Genomic DNA, 24,833 nt, shown 5'->3' with positions numbered 1-24,833 from the left:
CCCAGGGGCAGTGGGGATGTGCCAAAATACAAGTTTTGCCCAGGGCACCACTTTCCCTAAGTCCGGTCCTGGTGGGGAGTTTCCCCATTGATAACATTTCTTGCTGGGTGGGGAAGGGGAGAGAAAAGAGGCATTTTCTCTCTGTTTCTTTCCCCTCTATTTGTTCCCTGTTCCTTCAATTCCAGAATCCTCCCTTGTATTTCAGACTGCGCAGTGACGCCCTCCCCACCCCAGGACTCTGGAGCTTTGGGAGCAGAAAGATCCCAGGAGTTGAGGATGAATCCAGGGGGTGAGTAGCTGGCAGGAAGGAGTCCTAGCAGCTCTTCTGGGAGCGCAGGTGAGGAATGACTCCTCCGTCTCTAGTTTCTCCCTGTGGGGCGCTGGGGAGCAGGGAGGGTTCTGTGATAAATTCCATCCAACATCCCCCTTTGATCCAAGGGACGTCTCAGCTGTCCATGATTCCCTTGGCAGCAGCAAACAAGGGATATTTTCCATTGTTCAGGAGACCCCAGCCAGGGACTAAAGGCAGCTCCAGAGTCCAGACTTTCCCTCTTGCCCTTCCTGGGAATCAAGTTCAAGTTTCTACAAAGAGCTAAAGAAGCCTCAATCCCGCATCTGAATTAATGTCACATTTCTCGTGATGTGGGGGAAAGAAACAAACGTCATTTCAATCCCAGGTGAGTCCATTTCAATCATTGCTCAGCCTGATTCCTTCACGCCCATTCTTTAGGGCATTGTGCCACCGTGTGGGCGTTTCATGTCCCTCCTCAGTTTCACACAGCGACACAATTCCCTTTGCACAGATGCATGAACAGGAAAACCTCCCTGTGTCTCTTGTCTGAGCCAGGGCATTCAGTTCCATTGAAACCTTCTCTCCTGCAATGGCAATGGTCAGACAGAGAGGACGTGGCCACCTTCAGCCCTGACAGTGAGATATTCCCTCTCCTCTTTCTTCCTGCTGCTGCTGCTGTTCCTTGAAAGGTCAAGGATGGAATAAGAAGCAGAGTTTACTCCCTGGTGAGGAAAGAAAGGTGCCACCAACCCCCTGGAAAGTCTTAGCATCCCAGCAAAACCCTGCCCCCTGCTATTGTCGTCGCTGAGGTGTTGGTGATACGACGGGAAAAGGGACTGTCCGAATTGTTGAGGTGGGGAATGGAAATAGTCGACAGCAACGTCATTAACCACAAACACACTCTCCTCATGCTCCAGCCAGCAGGGAAATGGGCAGGAATTCTCGCTGTTCAGCCACGGGCCCACTGACACAATGGCACAGCCGTCAGTGTGCTGGGGAAGCTGGTCTGAGGAAACAATTGGAAACGATCACGCAGTGAGAACAGAACTAGTGTGCAGTGGGAGTGCTGCCAAAAGTCAGTAGTTGTGGCTGAGTGGTTAAGGGAATGGACTAGAGATCCATTGGGGTCTGGCTACACGGGTTTGAATCCTGCCAATTACAGAAGGATTAGAGCTCTGGTTGCTGACATGCCTGTAGTTTGCTGAGGTTTCCCAAGCTACATGATGCCATAGTTGAAGTAGTGACCTGTCTTCTGCGTAGGAGGCTACCAGTTACAGATGAAATGGTAACCTGGGGAACATTTCAATCCTTAACAACACAAAACAGAAAAACGCTCCCGAGTCTCTCCCACAGAATTAACATTTCTTTGCAAAATGCTAAAGGTTTTAACAGAAATGAGTGAAACCAAATGGCCACATGATGGAGCCAGAAACTAGGGAACGAAAAGCCCCAGGATTTCTTTGTGTGCCTTGGCTCTGAAAAGGGATTTGATTCCACTCATTGTATTGCTGTGGCCGATAACATACCAGGAATGAGCCATTTCAATGACTGTGACGCTGGGTGTGAGGACGCTTTAATCTGATTCCAACGAAATAATGATTTTACACCTAATTTATTAGCGGCCGCTTCCCAAAGGCAATTCCAATTGCTTCCTCCCAGAGATGGGTGGTCGGGCAACAGGGAATCCCTCTGGCTCCCACTGTCAGTTCTCCAGTCTTTCTCCCTCCCTCCCCCACACTATCACATGCCCCCACTATTAATGAACATATGGATATAAACTGGCCACCAGCAAGTTTAACCTTGAAATTATGTGAAGGTTTCTAACCACCAGAGGAGTGAAGTTCTGGAACAGCCTTCCAAGGGGAGCAGTGGGGGCAAAAAAACCCAACTGGCTTCAAGACTGAGCTTGATAAATTTATGGATGGGGTAGCGTGATGGGACTGCCTACAATGGCGTGTGGCCAATCTGTGATTGCTAGCAGCAAATACCTCCAGCTGGCGGAGATGGGAGAATAGGTGGGGAGGGCTCAGAGTTACTGCAGAGAATTCTTTCCCAGGTGTCTGCCCAGTGTGACTTCTCTGCATGCTCAGGGTCTAACTGATCACCATATTTGGGGTTGGGAAGGAGTTTTCCCCAAGGTTAGACTGGCAGAGACCCTGGTTTTTTTTCATCTTCCTCTGCAGTATGGGGCATGGGTCACTTGCAGGTTTAAACTGGTGTAAATGGTGGATTCTCTGTAACTTGACATCTTTAAACCATGATTTGAGGATGTCAATAACTCAAGCAGAGGTTAGGGGTCTATTACAGGAGTGGGTGAGTGGGGTCTTTTGGTCTAGAAGGTGCAGGATGTCGGACTCGATGGTCACACTGGTCCCTTCTGACTTTAAAGGCCCTGAGTCTAAAAGGGAGAGGGAAGTAAAGGAATTTAAAAAAAATAAAATAAACCAAACATTGTAATACAAGGATGACTCCAACAGCTCATTGTATAGTCCCGCCCCTTTCTTCCTCCACTGTGTGTTTAACGACCTGCTGGGATTTGGGACATTATCTGAGACATAATTCTCTCATTCATAAACTGAAATTAAACCAATTCCCAGCCAAGAAAGCATCACATCACTGCATTGCCCGGGAATCAAACCCCAATCACCTGCTTGGAGGGCAGCTAGACTCACCACTATACCAACAATGCATCTGGCCAAAGGACATCTCCTATGTGCCACTTATGCTTGCCAAATGACTCACTCCCACAGAGCTAAGGAGCTGGCTGGAGAGACTGGAGCTGGCCTGTCAGCTCTGACCAGAAACAGGTTTCCAGAGTGACTGACAGATGGGGGCATGGACTCCACATCCTAGCCTGCCGTGGCACCAACCCCATCTCTGCCCTCAGAAAAGGGCAATGAAATTGATGACCATAATGGCAAATTTTACCCCAGAAGGAAGGAGACAGCTCCTTTTAAAGCACGTTGTGCGTTGGTTCCTGCTACGTACAGATGGTTTTGTTGCTCCTGCTGATGCCAGTCCTTGGGCTTTGCTCGGATAAGGAACGATTCAGGCTGTCACTCAAGTGAAGACGGGAGATGATTTTTTTGACAGGGACGGCTGCCTTGTCTTAAGGGTGTTTCTCGGTCACCTTCTAATCTAGTGGGTGCTTGGTATATGCAGGCAGCCCCCACTCCTGGGTCTCTCCTGAGGAAATAAAGTTTCCACAAAATACCAAAGCTTTTTACCAAAAGGAGGGAAAGGAAATGGCCACAAGATGGTGTCAGGACAAGGAATGTAACACAACCCCATTCTTAGGGGTAAGCCATTATTTTTTGTCAATGTCCAAAATTGTTGGTTAAGGTTTGGGTAGGGTGGGTGCAATAGGCTGGTACACAGTACTTACAGAGCAGTGATGTTGCGGTTGTGAGTTCAAGCCTCATCTAGAACACCAGTTTTGGGGGATTTGATAGCAGCCTTCAACTACCTGAAGGCAGGTTCCAAGGAGGATGGAGTTCAACTGTTCTACAGTGGTGGCAGATGACAGTACAAGAAGCAATGTTCTCAAGTTGCAGTGGGAGAGGTCTAGGTTGGATATTAGGAAACACTATTTTACTAGGAGGTTAGTAAAGCACTGGAATGGGTTCTCTAGGGAGGAGGTGTGTCATAAATATAAAGGGAAGGGTAAACCCCTTTGAAATCCCTCCTGGCCAGGGGAAAGCTCCTCTCACCTGTAAAGGGTTAAGAAGCTAAAGGTAACCTCACTGACACCTGACCAAAATGACCAATGAGGAGACAAGATACTTTCAAAAGCTGGGAGGAGGGAGAGAAACAAAGGGTCTGTGTGTCTGTCTATATTCTGTCTTTGCCGGGGACAGACCAGGAATGGAGTCTTAGAACTTTTAGTAAGTAATCTCGCTAGGTATGTGTTAGATTATGATTTCTTTAAATGGCTGAGAAAAGAACTCTGCTGAATAGAATAACTATTTCTGTCTGTGTATCTTTTTTGTAACTTAAGGTTTTGCCTAGAGGGGTTCTCTATGTTTTGAATCTAATTACCCTGTAAGGTATCTACCATCCTGATTTTACAGGGGGGATTTCTTTATTTCTATTTACTTCTATTTTTATTAAAAGTCTTCTTGTAATAAAACTGAATGCTTTTTCATTGTTCTCAGATCCAAGGGTTTGGGTCTGTGGACACCTATGCAAATTGGTGAGGCTTTTTATCCAACATTTCCCAGGAAAGGGGGGGTGCAAGTGTTGGGAGGATTGTTCATTGTTCTTAAGATCCAAGGGTCTGGGTCTGTAGTCACCTAGGCAAATCGGTGAGGCTTTTTACCAAACCTTGTCCAGGAAGTGGGGTGTAAGGTTTTGGGAAGTATTTTGGGGGGAAAGACGCGTCCAAACAGCTCTTCCCCAGTAACCAGTATTAGTTTGGTGGTGGTAGCGGCCAATCCAAGGACAAAGGGTGGAATATTTTGTACCTTGGGGAAGTTTTGACCTAAGCTGGTAAAGATAAGCTTAGGAGGTTTTTCATGCAGGTCCCCACATCTGTACCCTAGAGTTCAGAGTGGGGGAGGAACCTTGACAAGGTGGAATCTCCATCCTTAGAGGTTTTTAAGGCCTGGCTTGACAAAGCCCTGGCTGGGCTGATTTAGTTGGGCTTGGTCCTGCTTTGAGCAGGGGGTTGGCCTAGATACCTCCTGAGGTCTCTTCCAACCCTGATATTCTATGATTCTAAGGTCTAGACTGGTAAACAAGCAATGTTATCGATGGTGACACTAGGATTGAAGGATTATAAAAAAATTGTAAATAAAAATGTAATCTGAACTTGAGCTTTCTGTTTCTTCTAGAAATGCCCCTGGGATCCCTGCACTCTCCAGCAGGAGGGAAAGGAGAAACCCACAGCACTGCACTTAGCTCCAGGCTGATTCATCAGGGGTGGGGGGAATTGACTTCTTAGCTGCTGAGCAGGGAGCTAGGGCAGTTCTCTGGGAATCAAGGTTCCCAGCCTGACCCAGCTGCTTCATTGCCCCCTGGGGCCCTGCAGGTTTAGACTGTCCCTGAGGGCAGGCAGCTGCTCAGTGAGCTTTCCAGGTGTAGCTGGCAGTGCCTGAATATCCCACTCTAAGGGCCTCAGTTCAGCCATCAGGATAGGCAGCAGCTTTGCTCCCTCCTTCTAAACAGAGCTCCAAGGCAGTGGTTCTCAACCAGGGGTCCAGAGCCCCCTGGAGGGCAGCAAGGAGGCTTCAGGGGGGTCCACCAAAATAAACCAGAAAGCAGGGCTGGTGTTAGACTAGCTGGGGCTCAGAGCAGAAAGCTGAAATCTGAGCCCTACCGCCTGGGGCTGAAGCCAAAGCTGGAGCAAATTCAGTTCATGGGGGGGGGGGGGGGCATGTGGTGTTGGGCCCTGTGCAATTGCTCTGCTGGCTACCCCCTAATGACAGCCCTGGCTTTTAATCTATGGGCTATGCAGAAAAACAGTTGTTGGGGCACAGGTGGGCTGTGCAGTTCTTTAGATCATGTTGGGCGGGGGGGTCACAGAAGCAACAAGCTTGGGAACCCCTGCTCCAGGGAATCCCAGAGAATGAAAATTCAGTCCGACTCAGTGCTGATGATTTTGCCTTGAGTCTCATGAGAGTTATTGCTTTCCTTAAAGCCCCAGCTCCTGCAGTCAGGTGGAGATGAGATTATTTCAGCCTTTGCTCTTACAGAAACAGTGCGTTTCCAGCCCTTTGTGACTCCCAGGGACCCTGCAGGGACAGCAGCTCCATGCTGGGCTCTAGGCCCCCCCCACCCCCAAAGCACCTGGGGAGAGGGGGCAGGGGCGCGAGGTTACCACAGGTGACTCCCAGTCAGCGGCACAGCGGGGGTGCTAAGGCAGGCTTCCTGCCTCCCCGGTACTGCAGACTGTGTGCACCCCAGAAGCGGCCAGCAGCAGGTCCATCTCCTAGGTGGAGGTGCGCAAGTGGCTCTGCGTGGTTCTCGCCCGCAGGCACCACCCCCAGCTCCCATTGGCTAGGTTGGGGGCAGCTTGCAGAGCCCCGTGCCCCCACCCCCGCCTAGGAGCCACACCTGTTGCTGGCCACTTCTGGGGTGCAGCACAGTGTCAGAACAGATAGGGACTAGCCTGCCTTAGCCAGGCAGCACCACAGACTGGACCTTTAACGGCCAGGTCGGTGGTGCTGGCCAGAGTCGCTGCAACCCAGTGCCTTCCATTGCACCGTTTGAAAAGCACCGCTCTATGCGATACAGACTGTCTGTGACACAGACTGACCAGGGTTCATCTCTGCATGTCCCCAGTGGGGAAGGAAAGACACTGAAGGAGGAGGAAGATGATGGGCAGGAGTCAAACGAGGCTAGACCAGAATAGAGGAGATTTTCTGCCTGTTAAAATGTACTGGATTCTCATCACTTAAAAAGACCTCCATTTTCCACAGAGTTTGAACCAGCAGCCTTTCAGTTACCAGCCAAAGTGGTGAACCACAGACACAGGTAACTGCCTACTTCCCAAGTTAGTCTACAAAGCACCTACAGGGGTGCAGCTGGTCAGTGCAGGGAGGCACACTGCTGGGGTTGTGAGTTCAGGCCTCACCCAGAGCATCAGTTTTCATTAGCCTTGTAGCTTCCCCCACTTACTTTGTCTAATTCACATGGAAAGTGCCGTACTAGGGTGATGAGAGTAAACGCTAAACTCTGAAATGCGGAGGTTGGCCCATAGATTGGGATAAGGGGTTTGAAGAGAAAAAGCTCTAAGGGTGTAAAACCAGTCTCCAGGGGCAGGTATGGAACAACTCCTTAACAGGGAGCCATTGGTGGGAGGGGTTTTCACTTCCTCTGTTAAACGTACTGAGAGGTATTTTAAGATGAAGATAACGCCATGGCTAACCGTTGACTGGCATGTCCTGGGTTACAGAAAGAAAGGGACCTAGGGTTAATAGTCTGAAGTATTTGCGTTACTGTCACTGTCTGACCTCACTTCAGTTCGGAGCAGGTTTGTACTTTGCTGAGTGGTGCACAGACTCCTGGAGAGCTGTGGCAGCTGTTTCCATGGCAGAGAGCCTGGCCCTTGGGAGACTTTCTGTTTTGAAGCAATTCAGTAAAATAATGGTGGAGCTACAACGTCCAGTCCAAAATTTCAGTCCCCCTGGTGCAAAAACGCTATTTTAGGATCTAAACAGGAGGCTTCCAGCGCGAGGACACCTGACCAGAGAGCTCAGTGGGGGTTGTAAGAGCTGCTGACTCTGAGGTCCTGAGCTAAATCCACTTGCAGGTGGAAGTGTTTCGATTTAGTTGATCGATAATGAGTACCAGCGACCAGGGGAGAAGCCCCGAGGGCCTGCTGCTGCCGGGGACGGGGGAGCCCCAGGGGGCCAGCTGCTGCTCCGGCCACCCCGGGAATGCTACCGGGGACCACTGGGCTACGGCTGCTTCTGCTGCCCTTGGAACCGCTGGTCAAATGGTGCCCAGGGCCAGCCGCATTGGCAGCTACTTTGGCAACCCTGGAGTCAGCCACAGTGGCTGCTGCAGAAGTCACGGAGGTCGCAGGAAGTCACAGAATCCGTCACTTCCACCACATCCATGACGAACAAGGATCCCTTACAATGAGACAAACCCCTCCCTGCTGTGGCTGCAGTTCCTGGAAGGAAAGAGAAGAAGAGAAAGTGAAGAGCAAAGGAAAAAGAGAGACTCCCTGTCACCTCTCCCCCCTGCTGCCTCCTCCCTTGTGTTCTGTAACCCCATCCCACCGGATTCCCTGTGCTCATGCCACTGGGTCACACTAGAGTTCTGGGGATTTGGGGGGGAGGGAAGGGGGCTCTTCACTTCCCAACATTTCACACAAATTTTCTTTGTGCTGAAATTTCTCCTGTAAGGCCTCTCAGTCAGAGCTGTACCCCACCCCCCTTTAGCGGTGGTGGGCGTGTAATTTGGGTAACAGGCAGAAAAGTTTCCAATAAAGTTTCAATTTGTTCTGGTGACTGGTTCTGACCTGAGCCACATGTCCTCTGACACAGGATCATGTGCAGAACATGGAAGCTCTGGCTTTTCCTAGAAGCTGTAGTCGGTGAGTTCCTGGGAAAGGACAGGGGCAGAGGGAGCAAGAGGAGAAAGGCCGAGACACTGGAGAAGAGAAATGGGGGGAGAAGAAAGAGACAGAGAACACAGTGAGACAATAAATGATTGAAGCAGAAGAGGTGTCCCAACTCGAGCTTGCTCATCACAGGCGTTCAGAGAGCTGGCTAGTTGTAGGTTTTCCACAGTGTCAAGTCTGAACTTTGATTCTAGCAACGTGAGTTCAAATATCAAGGGGATTACCACACACTTGATTGCTTCTCCCCTCCCCCTCTTTAGTATTAATTTTTATTTTGAAGTGTTTGGCTTAACCGTGATCTTCTCTTTCCCTACCAGTATTGCAATTTTGGGTTTATTTTTATTTTGCCTCCCTTTCGTTCATGTCATTATAATTGTAACAGCAAAGGAATCTGCAGGAGTAAAAACTGACCCAAAACTTTATTTCCCCATCATGCAGGAACATCATGCAAACATCGCACGCAGCTGGAATCAGAACAGTGAAGGCAAGGGGATGGGGGCTGCAGGTTTCCAAGCGTTGTGTCTTTCTCTGATGACACAAGGATGTGCAGTGCAGCTCCCTGTATGTTCCAACCCCTTGTGTACCTCCATCCTGTATGACCTGTATGATATTTGGGGAATGTATTGTCTCATTCTGTTGATAATGTGATTACAACACAATGTGACTGAAATTAAACCACTTCCAGACAAGGAAACAACAAAGAAGTAGACCTAGTGTTCCAGGCTCAAACCCAGGTCAACTGCTTGGAAGGCAGCTCTGTGCACCACCATGCGACCAATGCACCTAGCACGAACGCCCTTCCTGCATGCTGTGTGTGCTCGCAAAGGCGGTGACACATAACCATGGAGCTAGTAAGCAGGCTGGATGTGGTGGAGGTTGCCTGACAGCTGGGAGCAGAGTTACTATCCCAGAGTGACTGAAAGGGGGCAAAGGTGAAAACAGAGCTCATTGGGAGCTGGCCCCACACCCAACCCGCCCCTAGGAGAGGGGAACTGAAGCTCAATTTCAAACATAGAAAAATTTTCCCTGAGAAGGAAGGGGACAGCTTGTTTTAAAGACAAGGTTTGTGTTTTTTCCTGCTACATAGAGAGGAGCTGGATAGGTCTGATTCCAGACAAGACTCTGGGAGGAATAAGGAACAAATTCAGGCTGCCAGTCACCTGCAGGAGGTAGATGATATTTTTACAGTGATGGACACCTCATCTTAAAGGCCTTTGTCTGCCTCCTTCTAGTGATCGTTTGGTACAGGAATGCAGCCCCCACTCCTGGGTGTCTCCTGTGGAAATGTTGTTTCTGGGCAAAACACAAAAGCCTTTAACAGAAAGAAGGGAAAGGAAATGGCCACACAATGAGACTGGGACGTAAGGCATGAAACACAAGATGCTTCTCCCATGTGCATTGACATTGAACCTTGTTGTTTGTGGTGTTGTTATATCCGTGTTGGTCCCTAGATATGAGAGACGGGGGGGGGGGTCACATAATATATTTCAAAGGTCCAAGGGAGGGAGCGTTATTTACTCCTTCTTATAACACGAGGACAAAGAGGGGTCACCAAATGAAATGAATAGGCTGCAGGCTTGAAATGAAGTATTTCTTCACACAATGCACAGTTTACCTGAGGAACTCTTTGCCAGAGGATGTTGTGAAAGCCAAGACTAGAACAGAGTTCAAAAAAAGAACTAGAGAAGTGCATGGAGGATAGATCCATCAATGGCTATTAGCCAGGATGGGCAGGGATGGTGTCCCTAGCCATTGTTTGCCAGAAGCTAGGAATGGACAACAGGGGATGGATCACTTGATGATGACCTGTTCTGTTCATGCCCTCTGGGGCAGCTGGCACTGGGCACTGTTGGAAGACAGGATAGTAGGCTACATGAACTGGTCTGACTCAGTATCTCTGTTCTTAAGTTCCAGCTGCTGTTTATGGAAGAGACAACCTTCTGGGCTACACAGAACTGATGAAGTGTTTTGTCTTGGACTCTGAAAAGTGCATTCCTTCAACTCCCTTTGGAGAGAAGTGAAGTTTTCCCTCTGGGAAACTATCAGTCTGAAGCAACTGTATTGATTGTGACACTAGAATCAAACAATTATTTATTATAAATAAATCTAAACCTGAGCTTAGAATATCAGGGTTGGAAGAGATCTCAGGAGGTCACCTAGTCCAACCCCCTGCTTAAAGCAGGACCAATCCCCGATTTTTGCCCTAGATCCCTAATGGCCCCCTCAAGGATTGAACTCATACCCCTGGGTTTAGCAAGCCAATGCTCAAACCACTGAGCTGTCCCTCCCCCCCACATAAGCAAGGGAAGTCTGAGTTCTTGAGAAGGTTTTTGTTTGCAGGAAGCAACGTTGTTTAGTCAGTCATTGTGCCAAAGGTTGTTTGTCAAGGGGGGGAAAAGACTAAATCAGGGGTCCCCAATGTGGTGCCTATGGGCACAATGGCGCCTGCCGGGGCAGTTGTGTGCACCCGCAGGATAATGCGCCGCTGAAATGCCGCCACTGATGCAGCCACCTGAGACCCACCCGCCAAAATGCCGAGAACCGTTGCCGATTCTCGGCCGCATTTCAGCGATGGGGTGTTTGGCACCCACCACAGTCTGTTGGGAATAGGAATGTGCTATTCCCAAAGAAAGGTTGGGGCCTACTGGACTAAATGCACCCAATGAGGATGGGATTCGAATCCATGCATGCAGAGCACAATGGATTAGTACTCCATGGGTTCAGTCCTGCCAAAACCTTGGAGCATCGGATCGCGACCGACAGAGCCCAGCTCCTCACTCGTCTTCAATCTAACTGGCCATTAGATCAACTCAAGCTACAACAGATTGGTAACTATAAAAACATCAATTGGCAGGACTGTGTGTATGATGTGCATGTGTGTGTGTGACTGAAAAGCATATGCTAACTGTTGTATTCTCAATAAAAGCAGCGTGTTCCCTTCTCCCCTATAAAGATCCCCTTGGTTTTGTATAGCATAAAACCTGTACATATGTGAACACAAAGAAACATTTGGGGACTATTTGCAGGTGTTTAGAATCCTAAAAGATTAGGATTGGAAGAGACCACAGGAGGTCATCTGGTACAACCCCCTGCTCAAAGCAGGACCAACCCTGACTAAATCATCCCAGCCAGGATTCTGTCAAACTGGGCCTTAAAAACCTCTAAGGATGGAGATTCCACCACTTCCCTAGGTGCTTCACCACCCTCCTGGGGAAATAGTGTTTCCTAATGTCCAACCTGGACCTCCCCCACAGCAACTTGAGACCATTGATCCTTGTTCTGTCATTTGCCACCAGTAAGAACAGCTGAGCTCCCTCATCTTTGGAACCCCCCTTCAGATAGTTGAAGGCTGCTATCAAATCCCCCCTCTCTTTTCTCTTCTGCAGACTAAACAAGCCCAGTTCCCTCAGCCTCTCCTCCTATGTCATGTGTCCTAGCCCCCTAATCATTTTTGTTGCCCTCCACTGGGCTCTCTCCAATATGTCCACATCCTTTCTGTAGTGCGGGACCCAAAACTAGACTCAGTACTCCAAATGTGGCCTCATGAGTGCCAAATAGAGGGGAATAATCACTTCCCTGGACCTGCTGGCAATGCTCTGACTAATGCAGCGCAATTTGCCATTAGCCTTCTTGGCAACAAGGGCACGCTGTAGACTCATATCCAGCTTCTCATCCACTGTAATCCCCAGGTCCTTTTCTGCAAAACTGCTGCTTAGCCAGTCGGTCCCCAGCCTGTAGCAGTGCATGGGATTCTTCCATCCTAAGTGCAAGACTCTGCACTTGTTCTTGTTGAACCTCATCAAATCTATTTTGGCCCAATCCTCCAATCTTTCTAGCTCACTCTGGACCCAATCCCTACCCTCCAATGCTTAGATTCTTTACATGCTTTCACAGAGCGAAGAGCAAATGTTCCATGATTTCATACGGCAGAGTTTTAGGGCTATTTTGATTCAGGGAGCTATGCTGTAGGGTGCTTTCCCTGTGTGGATTTGACAGGTGGATCAACCTAGATGCACACTATGACCCTTCTCAGGCTGCTGAGGGCTGAGAGTCTCCTTGTTGGCACCTGCCATTAGGAAGAGGGACTTTTACATTTGGTAGCCGGATGTTAGCGACCAAACTCACCGGCCTGTCTGCCCTCCAAGACCCATCCTCTGAGCCACAGCAGCCCTGCCAGTTGACAATAGAGGTAACCTAACCCCCAAGTTCCTTCAATGTGTCCCCCTCTCGGGTCCAGCCCTGATCACCAAATACTTAGAAGAATCCCAGATACACTCTTACCGAAGCAATGGTACATCCCAGGTTACCAGTTTTACTGTAGACCACTGCTCCTGCATCACACACAGTACTTGAGCACAGTTATCAAAGAAATGGAAAATTTATTTAACAAGGGATACAGATTTAAACACAAACAAACGTGAGTGATGGAAATCAACCGTTACCAACAGAACAAAATCACAAAATGCAACCTACACTTTTTAATAGTTACCTTTCCTATCTAAGTAGATTCTCACTTCAAACTTCAGTCTATTGCGGTAATTGCTAGTCCCTAGGAGACAGGGCCCTGCCTTTCATGAAGCACGACTGGTCATTAGGGATCTCCTTGGTGTATAGATCCAGAGTGTTTTTCTCCACCCTGTTATAAACTGATTAAGTCTTTTGTCTTTATTCACAGAAAGGACAATCTCATTGTTATATTGTCCTTTTCACTTCCACAGGGTTTCAGTGTCTATAGTTAGTCTTTGATAGTTTTCCACAGGGTTTTCTGGGTTGGTGCAAAGGTTGACAATTGCACAATACATTGCATGACTGGCTACTGATTAGGAGTAAGAATAATTTACAAGCTTTCAGTAGAGATCTCACTGCTATGCTTCCTGGATAAATATAATAAAATCAGTGTATTAGGTGTGGCGAGTTTGTCAGGCCTGAGACAGGAGTTGCTTTTGAATAACCATGACCCCTTTGCCAATTGGCACCAATGAGCTTTTGTCACACATGCACTGAGCTATACAGTCACACCCTGGTATAACAGAAAGAAGGAACACTAAGCTACTAAAATGACAATGACTGGAACTCTCCATTTCTCTCAGTCTTTGGATGGATGGGTACTAAGAGCTGTAGCTACAGCTGAGAAACCAGGCGATTGGCTCAGCCCTCCATATCAGGAGCTTTCTCACATACAGGAAGAAGGGTCAAAATTGTAATTGATGTCATGACTTGCTTCCCATAGGGCTGACTAAACTGACTAAGGCTATGTCTACACTTCAAACACTAGAAGTATTCTTCTGACAACTTAACACTGTCTACACTGGGGCTCAGGTCACATTAACTACTTCTCTCAGTGGAGTGGATTTTTCACACCCCTGAGAGTTGTGGCTATGTCCACATAGCTTTTCAGAGTAGATCATCCTTTAGATGGCTTTTTGATATGAAAGCCAATGGACTTCAACCTTTTCCTTGATATTGATGGTGGTGATTGCAGCTTTCCTAGCTGCTGGACACATCCTGACATTGTCATGCATCTCTTTTCCAAATTAGAGACGTGGGGAAGTCAGTGACCCTTACAGTCTAAGTGGGTAAAAGGTTATACATCTTGTCCCCTCGAGTAGTTTTCCTTTTAATAAAAATGGACTTTGAAGCTTAGCAAAATAAGTTCTATTGAAATACAAAAAATTAAAATCTATACTGGGCCAATATTCTCTCATATACACTTTCTCACACACATTCTCCGACCCCAACCTTTGGAGTGAGGTTTTCTACCAGAACTCCTTACGCTATTATATTGCTCAGGGGTGTGAAAAATCCACACTGCTGAGCAGCGTAGTTACACAGCTCTAACCCCCCGTGTAGATGGCGCTACGTCAGCGGGAGAGCTTCTCCTGCCAACACAGCCACCGCCGCTTGCGGGGCCTGGACTAATCAAGTCCGACGGGAGATCTCTCTCTCCTTGGCAGAGAGCATCTGTAATAACAATGCTAGACCAGCACAGCTACAAATCGGTGCAGCTGGGCCAACATCAGCTTTATTGTGTAGCCGTCGCGTCAGACACAAAACCAGAGAATCAGGACTCAGCATGCGAGTATCCGGAAGTCTGAAATTGGAGCCTGAAACATTCGTTGCCTCATTGGTTTCCATCATTTCTACAGCCTGAAAGTCCATGTTACCCACTCAGGCAGCCAGTTTGGGATCCACGGGGAAGGAATGTCCTATGAAGCACTCACTCTTTGGATCCAAACAATGAAGGATGATTGTTCTCAGTCTAACTCTGGTATCCTCTGGAACTGTAATCAGCGACACCGCACTAGGAAGTGGAGTGGTACAAACAATTTTCCTTGGGTCATTGGTCACCATAGTTTCCTTTACTGGGGTGGAAACGAAGAACTGGGTGTGGACTCTTTCAACCCCAGTTCTTCCCAAATCCTTGGCACTGGTTAGGGTAAATTTACAGTTCTCTTGTCAAGGTTCCTTCCCCACTCTGAACTCTAGGGTATAGATGTGGGGACCTCCATGAAAGACCCCCTAATCTTATGCTTACCAGCTTAGATTAAAAACTTCCCCAAGGTACAAACTTTGCCTTGTCCTTGAGTATGCTGCCACCACCTAGCGTTTTAAACAAAGAACAGGGAAAGAGACCACTTGGAGACGTCTTCCGCCAAAATATTCCCTCCCGTAAGTCCTACACCCCCTTTCCTCGTGAAGGCTTGATAATAATCCTCACCAGTTGGTACAGGTGAACACAGACCCAAACCCTTGGATCTTAAGAAAAATGAAAAATCAATCAGGTTCTTAAAAGAAGAATTTTAATTTTAAAAAAAGGTAAAAGAATCACCTCTGTAAAATCAGGATTACAGGGTAATCAGATTCAAAACAGAGAATCCCTCTAGGCAAAACCTTATGTTACAAAAACACACAAAACCAGGAATATACATTCCCTCCAGCACAGCTTATTTTACAAGCCATTAAACGAAAGAAAATCTAACGCACGTTCCAGCTAGATTCCTGATCTGTACCTGGCAAAAGCATCACACAGACAGACCAAACCCTTAGTTCCCCCCCGCCCCACTGCAGATTTGAAAGTATCTTGTCCCCTCATCGGTCATTTTGGGTCAGGTTGCCAGCAAGGTTACCTTAGCTTCTTAACCCTTTACAGGTGAAAGGGTTTTGCCTCTGGCCAGGAGGGATTTTATAGCACTGTATACAGAAAGGTGGTTACCCTTCCCTTTATATTTATGACATCTCTGAAGTAGAATCCCTTACAAAACCACTCAAAATCTCAACAGTGTTAGTGAGAAATGGCTTCCCAAAACATGCCCAGCTTTTTTTTAATTTGGTGGATACAGGCCTGAATCAGAATCTCTGTTACCAGAGCTGGAGTTTCTATTCAGAAATAGCTATTTTTCTGCAGCTATTAGATTTCCAAAACTGATTTAATTTTATACACATTTTTAGCATCCACAAAGGATAAATTCAACAAAAACCCCACTTCTATTTCCTCAACTTCAGTGTCATGAAGGGCAGCATCTTCCATAATACAGGATTAGCTAAGAGAGATCTTCTGATGGGCCTGGGTTACACATGCTTTGGGAATAAAATACATGGGCATTTTGCCTAGTTCAAAATCACTTACCATGAAATTCTCTTCCCAGATCATCAGAGACAATATTGACTTCAACAATTGAACTACACTGTGATCACATGCACTTCCTCCAATTAGTTGGGGTTCTGCTGTTGTTCACCATTTCCAAGTAGAGGTTTTAAATCGCTGCTGTTTCTCTGTTAGCATGTCCAGTAAATTGGCGAGTTCTCCCCTGTTAACAGAACTGCACTCGAACTTTCTCCATGTCATCATGGAGGGGCGGGGAAAAAGCAAAGCTGAAGTGAGAAACTATGACTTTAGCACATGGTCATTTGTCTTAAATTCTCCAATAAATCTGAGCTATATCCTATCAAACTGAATATCCAATTGGTTGACCAAACAGCCTTCAGGAAAAATAGAAATGCACATCACAGAGAGATAGAATACATGACAATGAAAGTGTCAAGTGAAATTCTGGAGCAGGTTACGTCTGATTATTCAGAATCAGGACAAGAGATTCTCCCATCACATTCTCCTCTGATCCATTCAAACATACTTCACTCAGCATTGTCTCAATAGTCAGTTGTGTTATTTACAACATTTTTAGTATCCTAGCATCCAAATAATGGGGGACAAAACAGCCACCTTGCCAGAAGTGGCTTTACCAATAGATGGAACCTGGGATTTAAACTCCAAATGATCACACTGTGTTTGGGATCCATTTGAATTCCCCTTCCAGGTCTTTGACATTCATCTCCAGTCATAGTGACTCTGATATAGGATTAAAGAAGCCAAAGCATCATCTCCAAGCACAGACAGATGAGAACTCTTCCTCACATGACACTTTGAGAAGTGGAGGGATAGCATGTGATGAAGATAAACTCTGCATGGCTCAGACAAAAGGTAACAGTTCTGCAGTGATGGGGAAGTAGGGAATCTCTGAGTCTCCCCATCTCCTTCCAGTGTCACAGAGGCTGAAAGGACACTTTTTCCTGCCCCTGCTCCTCTTCATTTAAATATCATTTGAAAAGTTCCCAATATAACTGCTCTTCAGCACAACCCAGAACAACGCGAGAACAACTGGCAATGATACAAACTGTATCATGGGTGACTAACAATAACTTTGCAACAGGAGGAATGGTGTAAATGTGACGCTCCCTGGCTCCTGGTAGGAAGGGGACACTTGAATTACTCATGGGACAATGGAGTTGATAGGAAGGACAAATGGGTCAACTTCAAAACAGGGTGAACATCAAAAGGCAAAAATGGGCCACTCATCTGGACAAGCTAAGGGATAATGTTACTGCAAACAGTTCAAACAGCTTTAAAAGTTACTATGTGGGAATCAGGAAAAGTATTAAAAAAAAAAGTATGCATAGCCCTAGAGGTTTTTATGGTGTTGATCTCCCTTGCAGATTCTCTGATGCCTAACATGGGCTGAGTGCCAAGAGAAGGTGTTCCCACACTTATGGCATTCATAAGGCCTCTCCCCTGTGTGGATTCTCTGATGCTGAAAAAGGTCTGAAGTGCAAGTGAAACTTTTCCCACACTCACTGCATTTATAGGGCCTCTCTCCTGTGTGGATTGTCTGATGCCTAATAAGGTTCGAGCTGCGATTGAAGGTTTTCCGACATTCAGTGCATTCATAGGGTCTCACACCAGTGTGGATATTCTGATGTTCAGAAAGGGCTGATCTGTGAGTGAAGTTTTTCCCACACTCATTGCATTCATAGGGCCTCTCCCCTGTGTGGATTCTCTGATGCCTAATAAGGGTCGAGATGCGATTGAAGGTTTTCCCACACTCAGTGCATTCATAGGGCCTCACACCGGTGTGGATTTTCTGATGTTCAGAAAGGGCTGAACTCCTAGGGAAGCTTTCTTCACACTCACTGCATTTATAGGGCCTCTCGCCGGTGTGGATTCTCTGATGTTCAGAAAGGGCTGAGCTGGTAGTGAAGCTTTTCCCACACTCACCGCATTCATAGGGCCTCTCGCCTGTGTGGATTCTCTGATGTTGAAAAAGGTCTGAAGTGCAAGTGAAGCTTTTCCCACACTCACGGCATTCATAGGGTCTCTCTCCTGTGTGGATTCTCTGATGCCTAAGAAGGTGTGAACTGTGATTGAAGGTTTTCCCACACTCACTGCATTTATATGGCCTCTCTCCTGTATGGATTCTCTGATGGGTAATAAGGTGTGAACTGTGATTGAAGGTTTTCCCGCACTCACTGCATTTATATGGCCTCTCCCCAGTGTGGATTCTCTGATGGGTAATAAGGTTTGAGCTGCGTTTGAAGGTTTTCCCACACTCACGGCATTCACAGGGTTTCTTACCTGTGTGGATTCTCTGATGCTTTATAAGGGCTGAGTAGTGACGTAAGGTTTTCCCACACTCAGTGCATGTATTTTTTCTCTTTCCCCTGAGGATTTCCTGCTGTGTTGTGGTTTCCTTGAAGTCCTTCTGAGTTCCTTGACACAAAATTAATTTACCCACTTCCTCCCCTGGCTGGTTTCCCTGCTCTCTTTCTGGTCTGTGCTGAATCTCAGAGGATTTTTCCTGCTCATGACTCCTGGACACATTCCTTTTTGGTCTTTGCGATAGTGCTCTGTCTTTATCCACTTGCTCAACATTTTCCTGCTGAGAATTCTGCTCCTCTTTGTCACATGCCATTGCATCACCTGCTGTGATAGAAACAGAAACCTCAAACAGGGATGGAAAGGGGAAGGTCAAACCAAAACAAGTGCTGGAGAGAGGTCAAATAAAAATCAGGAACTTAACTCCCCCAAACTCTTCCCCCAAATGTAGTAGTAGGATTTTAAGTTTGCATTTTATGTAATTTAGAATGAAGAATAAAGGATAAGAATGTAGCATGTATTAAATGTATTGGTGTATGATCTGATCATATCCTGCCAGTCACCCTTTTTGAACAACAGAAAGGAATGGCCTAACGGGCCAACGGGTAGAGATCCATCAGCCAGAATCTGTATCTGGACTGATTTCAAGGCAGTAACAGACCTTTGAGGGTCACCAATTTGTTGTAGGTTTAGCATTTTAAAATAAGTAACAGAATGCCATGATTGTTTTCTTTTGCATTGGAATTTGATATTCCTGTTCAAAATGTTGTGTGTAAATTAATTCTGTTTTGTGTGAATGAGGAATGTGTGTTTTAAGAGATAAGTATGAAGGCCATCGCTGAACCAGATGTACAAAGGAGGAACCAGAGACAGACGCAAGGGTACCAGGAGGCTGCCACACGCCCCCAATGAAATGTCAGAGAAGGGCAGATTGACAACTCTAAAGATGAGACAGTCACTTATCAGTGGGGACAAGATAGCTGTGATCAAAACCAGCATGGGATAACTCCCTGAGGGACTTGATGAAAGAACAAGATAAAGGTTGAGAAGGACAAATAAAAAAAATAAGCACTCAAACAACAATTGATGACAGTATGACGGTGGAAAACTCATTGGTCCCAATGAAGGAAAATCATTATATAAACAGGGTGCCTTGCCATGAAACTTTGGGTTCATCCTGCCAAGACTTCCCTGGAGCATTGTGTAGTGACCAATGGAAATTGGCTCCTCCCTACCAGGGATCAACCTAGCTGGCTGCTGGTAACTATAACATCGACTGGCAGGAGAGTGTTTTTGTGTGTGGTGTGACTGAATGCATATACTAATTGTTGTATCTTCAATAAAGGCAGCATATTGCTTTTTCCCCTGAAAAAGATCCCATGTGCTTCTTATAAGCATAAAATTTTTGGTGGAGAATTGCAAAAGGGTGAAGACATGCACTAGGATTGTTTAACATACTGCTCCATATTGCTAAAAGGTATACCTTACATATAAAGTGATCGATCACTCAGGTGTGCACACCCCCAGTCATAGAAGATCCAGGCAATAGGGGGAGAATTAGCGTCCTAGCTCCAACCTATCTGTTGGGGAAAACTATACAGATAAGACATATATGAACTGTCTAGGTATATATCATGGGCAGCGAGTCCTATGGGCCCATGGTGCCTGGGAAACAGAAATATTCCTGGCCCAGCTCCAACAACGTTTGGGGCTGGGTCTTCTCCCTTGGCCCAACCTTCCGCCCCCAGGTCCCCCCACGCATCCCTCGGGCCATTTAAAACAGCCTGGGGCCCCCACTCACCACTGGAAGTGCAGTGGAGCTGAACTGCTTCCCCCCGCTCACTCCACATGGCTGCCAGACCCTCCCTGCAGCCCCTGGGCAGGGTGGGTCTGTGTCCTGACCCAAGTGCCCCTGCAACCAATGGGAAGCTGTGGGGCAGTGCCTGGGGGTAGCAGCACATGGAGACTCCCGGCCTGCGCTGCCTAGGAGCCCCAGGTAAGTACTGCAGCCCCCCGCCCCGCAGAGCCTGTACCCCGCTTTGGACCCCAAACTGCCTCCCACAGCCTGCACCCCCTCCCTCCACCCCCTCCCAACCTGAACCCAAACTCCGTCCCAGAGCATGCACCCCCACCCCCTCCTACACTCCCACCCCTTGCCCAAGCCCAGAGCCTACACCCAAACTCCGTTTCAGAACCTGCACCCCCTCCCTCTGCACTCCCTCCTGTCCCCAAACTCCCTCCCAGAGCCTTCATCCCCACCCCAGAGCCTGCACCCCTCACCCCCTCCTGCACCCAGCACCCAAACTCCATCCCAGAGCCTGCACCGCAGACCCCCTCCCCCACCCAAACTCCCTTCCAGAGCCCAAACTCTCACCTGTCCTGCACTCCAATCCCCTGCCCCAACCCAGGGCCTGCACCCCAGACCTCCTCCCCCCACCACCCTACCCAAACTCTCTCCCAGAGCCTTAGGCGGGTGGGGGATGGAGTTTGGGGGGGGGGCAGAGTTGGTGGGGCAGGTTCTGAGCACCACCAAAATTTCTACAAACCTGCCACCTCTGACCCCCAGTCGTAGAAGTGCCGGGCCATAAAGGGGAGAGTTAGAGTCCTCGCTCCTACACGTCTGTCGGGGGAAAACTGCATAGGTGAATATACCCTCAGTCATAGCAGGATCAAGCCCAAAGTGTAGAGGGCTTAGCATTTCCCCCCTCTGCTCTGTCAGCCAGAGTTGTTTTTAGTGGGTATAGACTTTTGTGTTTTGTAAGTCCCAGCATGAGTGTGGGCATGGAAAAGTTATAAAGGTAAAATAAATTCATAAAATAATATGTTGAGGCAGTATTTTCTATGCGAGACCCAACTCTGAAGGATATAGGAGCGTGGACAAATAGTGATACGACCTGTGTAAGAAATGTTGAAAAGGAAGCAATCCAAAGACAATACTTTGTTCAAGAGATTGCTCCTTTTAAACAGATCTTGCTCTGTTAAACCAAACTGTGAAGGATATAGGAGTTTGGGCAGTGTAGTAATGTTTTGTGAATGATATTGTGATGATTTCACAATTTTAAAAGAAATGATTAAGGAAAGGGACCAGGAGGGGTGGGGGCTAGTTGAGGAGCCCACCCTCTGTGCTAAATTGGTAGTAGAATAAAGCCTGTGTCCATGGAAAAGGGATGGTTCAGCGAGGAAAGCAGGGTCAGGCCCAGACAAGCAGGTAGGCAACAAATAAAAAAGTTGGAAAACAGGTTGGAAGCCCTGAGGGCATAGTGGCAAAAGAAGAAAAAAAAGTAAGTCTAGGCCATGGGGAATTCAGATCCCTGGAACAATACTTGGAATGGTGAAATCCGAGTTGATGAAGGTATCATTTTGGGAGATAAGCGAGTGATTAAAAAAGAGTGAGAAGTTAACTCTGCAGAGACTGGAGGGAATTAAGCAGTTGAACGTTGTAAAAATGTTAAAAAGGAAAAGTGTTATAGAAAGAGAATTCTTGGTTTCTTTGCAGCCATTCTGAAGAGAAAATGGGCCCTTTTCCAAAGGAATGTCTGTAAATAAGCCAGGCAAAGAGACAATCTGATTTAAATCGTTTGACTATGAACAATTTAGTCTAATTCGCTAAAAGACCATAAGGAGTTTCTATTGGAACTTAACTGCCCCCAAATGTATACAGATGTATTCTATGTACAGCTGTGTAAAAACGTATATTGTGTCAATAGGTGGAGTGTTTAGGACCTAAAGCAACACTCCCGGTTTGTAAAACTCTTTGTTTTGTGATATTTGTGATTTTAAGTGAGTCTTAAGTGCAGTGGCTAAGGACAGTCAGGAGGAGGTCACAGTTTTGTTACTTTCTGTTTGCTTATTTCGGGAAAGGGAAGTAAGAACAGGAAAGCAGGAAAATTAGTGAAAGCAGAGAAGTGATTGTGAAGTTGGAGCTTTTCAGGCTTCAGTCTGCAGAAAAGGAGAGGGAGCACCGGAGATTATTGCAAGAACTGGAGGTAAAAGAGAGAGAGAGAGAGAGAGAGAGGAAAGAAAGACAGAGAGAGCAAAAACACCAGCTGGACCTGCTAGAGAAGCAGAACCAGAACCCCCCGACCCCAACATGTCCCATCACTCCAAAAATCCACAAATGGGAACATTCATGTCCTGCATACAGTGAGACCAATGATACTGCAGAATATCTGACTGCCTTGAAAGGCTGTGTGTAATACATGAAATCCCTGATAGAGTTCCTACCCTGATTACAAAATTAACTGGTAAAGCTTGAAATGTATTCAATGGAATGCCTATTGAAGCTGCTTTAGGCTATTGCAAATTTAAAGATACTGTTTTGCAAAGTTTTCAGATTACCCCTGAAACATATAGAGTTAAATTTAGGACTCTTAAGAGGGATATTGGTATGAGTAATGGGGAGTATGTAAACAGATCTGTTGGGAAAATGGGTGAGGGGTAGAGAGGTGGCAAGTTTTGAGGGAATGTTGGATCTTGTTGCTCAAAAGCATTTCCTATGCACATGTAAAGCTGACGTAAAGCAGTGTCTGTGGGACAAAGATGTTGAGTCTGTGGAGGAGATGGCTTTTTTAATCTCATGCCTTTTAACAGAATCAGGCATCTATTGAGGGTAGGCCACAGAAAGAGGGGTTTAATACTGGTGGGAAGGGAGGATCTCATTTTGCCCCTGGGAAAAGAGAAGGGGGTTGGGAGCCTAAACACTCTCTTACCCAAAAAATTCCTCTAACCCCCACTCCAAATCGCTGGTAAAAACAGAAGAACCCAAAAGGCGCTGTCAGTGTAATTCCACTGATCACCTGAGGAATAAATACCCTGTGCTAGGAGGAAGCAGGCAACCAATAGCTCATGTTAGTTCCGTTGTCCTCAGCACAGAAAGCCCCCAATCAATTGAAGCCTATCATATTGGCTCTGTGAGGTTACCCTCTGCAGAACCAGATATGGATCACGTTATGGCTGTCCAAATTGATGGCAGGGAATACTTGAGGCAGAGGGATACAGGGGCTCAGATCTCTCTGGTTAAGCAGAGTGTGGTCCCAAAGGCCAGTATGTTGCCTGGCCAAATGACAGAGATTGTGGGGGTGGGTGAAAGCAAATTCCTCATACCACTAGCTAAAATCCATGTGGTTTGGGAAAGTTTGGAAAGTGTTTTGACTGGGGGGGTAATGGAACACCTTCTATTCGACCTGCTCCCTGGTAAGGATTTTTTCCACGTAGCTCAGGTTAAAGTATTTACCTGCAGCAGGAGGGAGTGTTATGCTGGGATCCCGGAGGGAAAGGGTAAGGTCTCAGGAATTGCTGAGAGTGTCTCCTTGATTCTTCTGCAGCTGGGGGAAGCCACATGCTTCCAGGCGAGAGGGTGGATGAGACCAACTCCTGCACTGCAGCTGGAAGTAACATCACATCAGGAAGGGATGGGGGTGTAATGCCTGCCAGGGAAAGATCTGTCCAGGTTGTTAGCTGCCACAAGGTCACAGCTGAAGCAGAGGGAAAAAACCACACTCTAGGGAGCATAGAGCAATGTGTCCCAGAGAAGATCCCAGAGAAGGGGCAGGGGGATCTCAGAAACCACTCAGGTGGTGAGGATTCCTGTGACTCTGTAACACAGGGAAGCAGGGTGCTTCCAAGTATGGGAAAGGCTGAGACTAGCTCCTTACCAGCAGAAGGCAACATGCCCTCAGGGACAGGGGCAGGAGAGAGGTCATCTGTAATTAAGGAAACTGTCCCAGTTGTTAGCTGGCAGAGTATTGCAGATGAAGAGATGGATTCCTTCTTACAGAGCACAGAGAAATGTGTTTTATGAGGAGGCCCAGAGGAGGAAACGGGGGAAGGAATAGTGGGGGTACAGGAATGTCTCCTCACTAGTCACTTGAGGCAGGAGGCCCAGGAGACTAGGAGGATGGCTGGGTCAGCATCTGTGCACCCAGGCACTCAGCCTGTGACCCAGGTTTTGAGAAGGAACTGTGTAACTGACCTCCCAGAGGGGAGCAGTCACACAGCTGACTTCTCAGGGACAGAGACGGGGTGGCGGAGGGTACCCCAATCCAGGTCCCAATTTTTCAGGATGCTATTTCTGATAAGTTTTTGGAAAGTAACTGTGTCTCTTTACATCAAGATGCAACTCCAATGCCTGTCACAGCAGATGAGTTGAGACCAGGAAATTGCCAGGTGGTAGTTTGCCAGAATACAAATGACCCAACTGACAGAGAAGGGGGTGTTTTCCCCCAGACTTGTGAGACACAGAGAGGCGTTATGGAAGAGCTGCTGGGAAAAGGTGAATCTGATCAAAGGGTAAAAACACCTAACCCAGAGAGCACAGATCACAGCCCTCTAGGGGGCAGGGAAGGACACAGTGCTCAGAGGGGAGCTGGATTTTTCTGCATATGTACAGTCATGGGGTTGGGAGACCACTCCCCAAAGGTCCAGCCAATGTGCAGGATCCCCCTGAACACCTATCTTGCCAGATCCTGAGGCACCAAAATTCCAGAAACATGATTAAATTAAGAGCTCACACAGAAGGAACACTGGAGGGAAGGAAAAGCCAG

At 47.3% G+C, this 24,833-nt stretch overlaps 1 protein-coding gene and 1 long non-coding RNA gene across 4 annotated transcripts in view; one reads left to right on the top strand and one right to left on the bottom strand.

Annotated features, from left to right (window-relative positions):
• The first annotated feature begins 202 nt into the window (after positions 1 to 202).
• LOC311520004 lies at positions 203 to 11,287 on the top strand. Its single transcript, XR_014711446.1, has 5 exons — positions 203 to 289; positions 503 to 677; positions 6,712 to 6,766; positions 8,802 to 8,924; positions 10,272 to 11,287. It is a non-coding gene; the product is annotated as an uncharacterized lncRNA (long non-coding RNA).
• A 1,435-nt stretch (positions 11,288 to 12,722) lies between these two features.
• The window catches only part of LOC311520001 (uncharacterized protein), a 30,015-nt gene continuing 17,904 nt past the window's right edge, over positions 12,723 to 24,833 (bottom strand). The window contains exons 4-5 of one of the 3 annotated variants that reach the window (XR_014711443.1): positions 15,991 to 18,618; positions 12,723 to 14,664 (exon numbers count right to left, since the gene is read on the bottom strand). Coding sequence is in view for 2 of the 3 variants with exons in the window: in XM_084627150.1 (XP_084483276.1) it covers positions 17,321 to 18,618 (1,298 nt within the window). In the remaining variant the exon portion in view is untranslated. Of the gene's footprint in view, positions 18,619 to 24,833 lie in introns of all 3 variants that reach the window. The other 2 variants (XM_084627150.1, XM_084627151.1) reach the window with 2 other exon arrangements.

Source organism: Lepidochelys olivacea (genome assembly GCF_965140295.1).
Source record: "Lepidochelys olivacea isolate rLepOli2 genome assembly, chromosome: 4".
NCBI classification, from domain to species: domain Eukaryota; kingdom Metazoa; phylum Chordata; order Testudines; family Cheloniidae; genus Lepidochelys; species Lepidochelys olivacea.
Note: the sequence above shows the minus strand (reverse complement) of the source record. Positions and strands in the feature narration are given on the sequence as shown.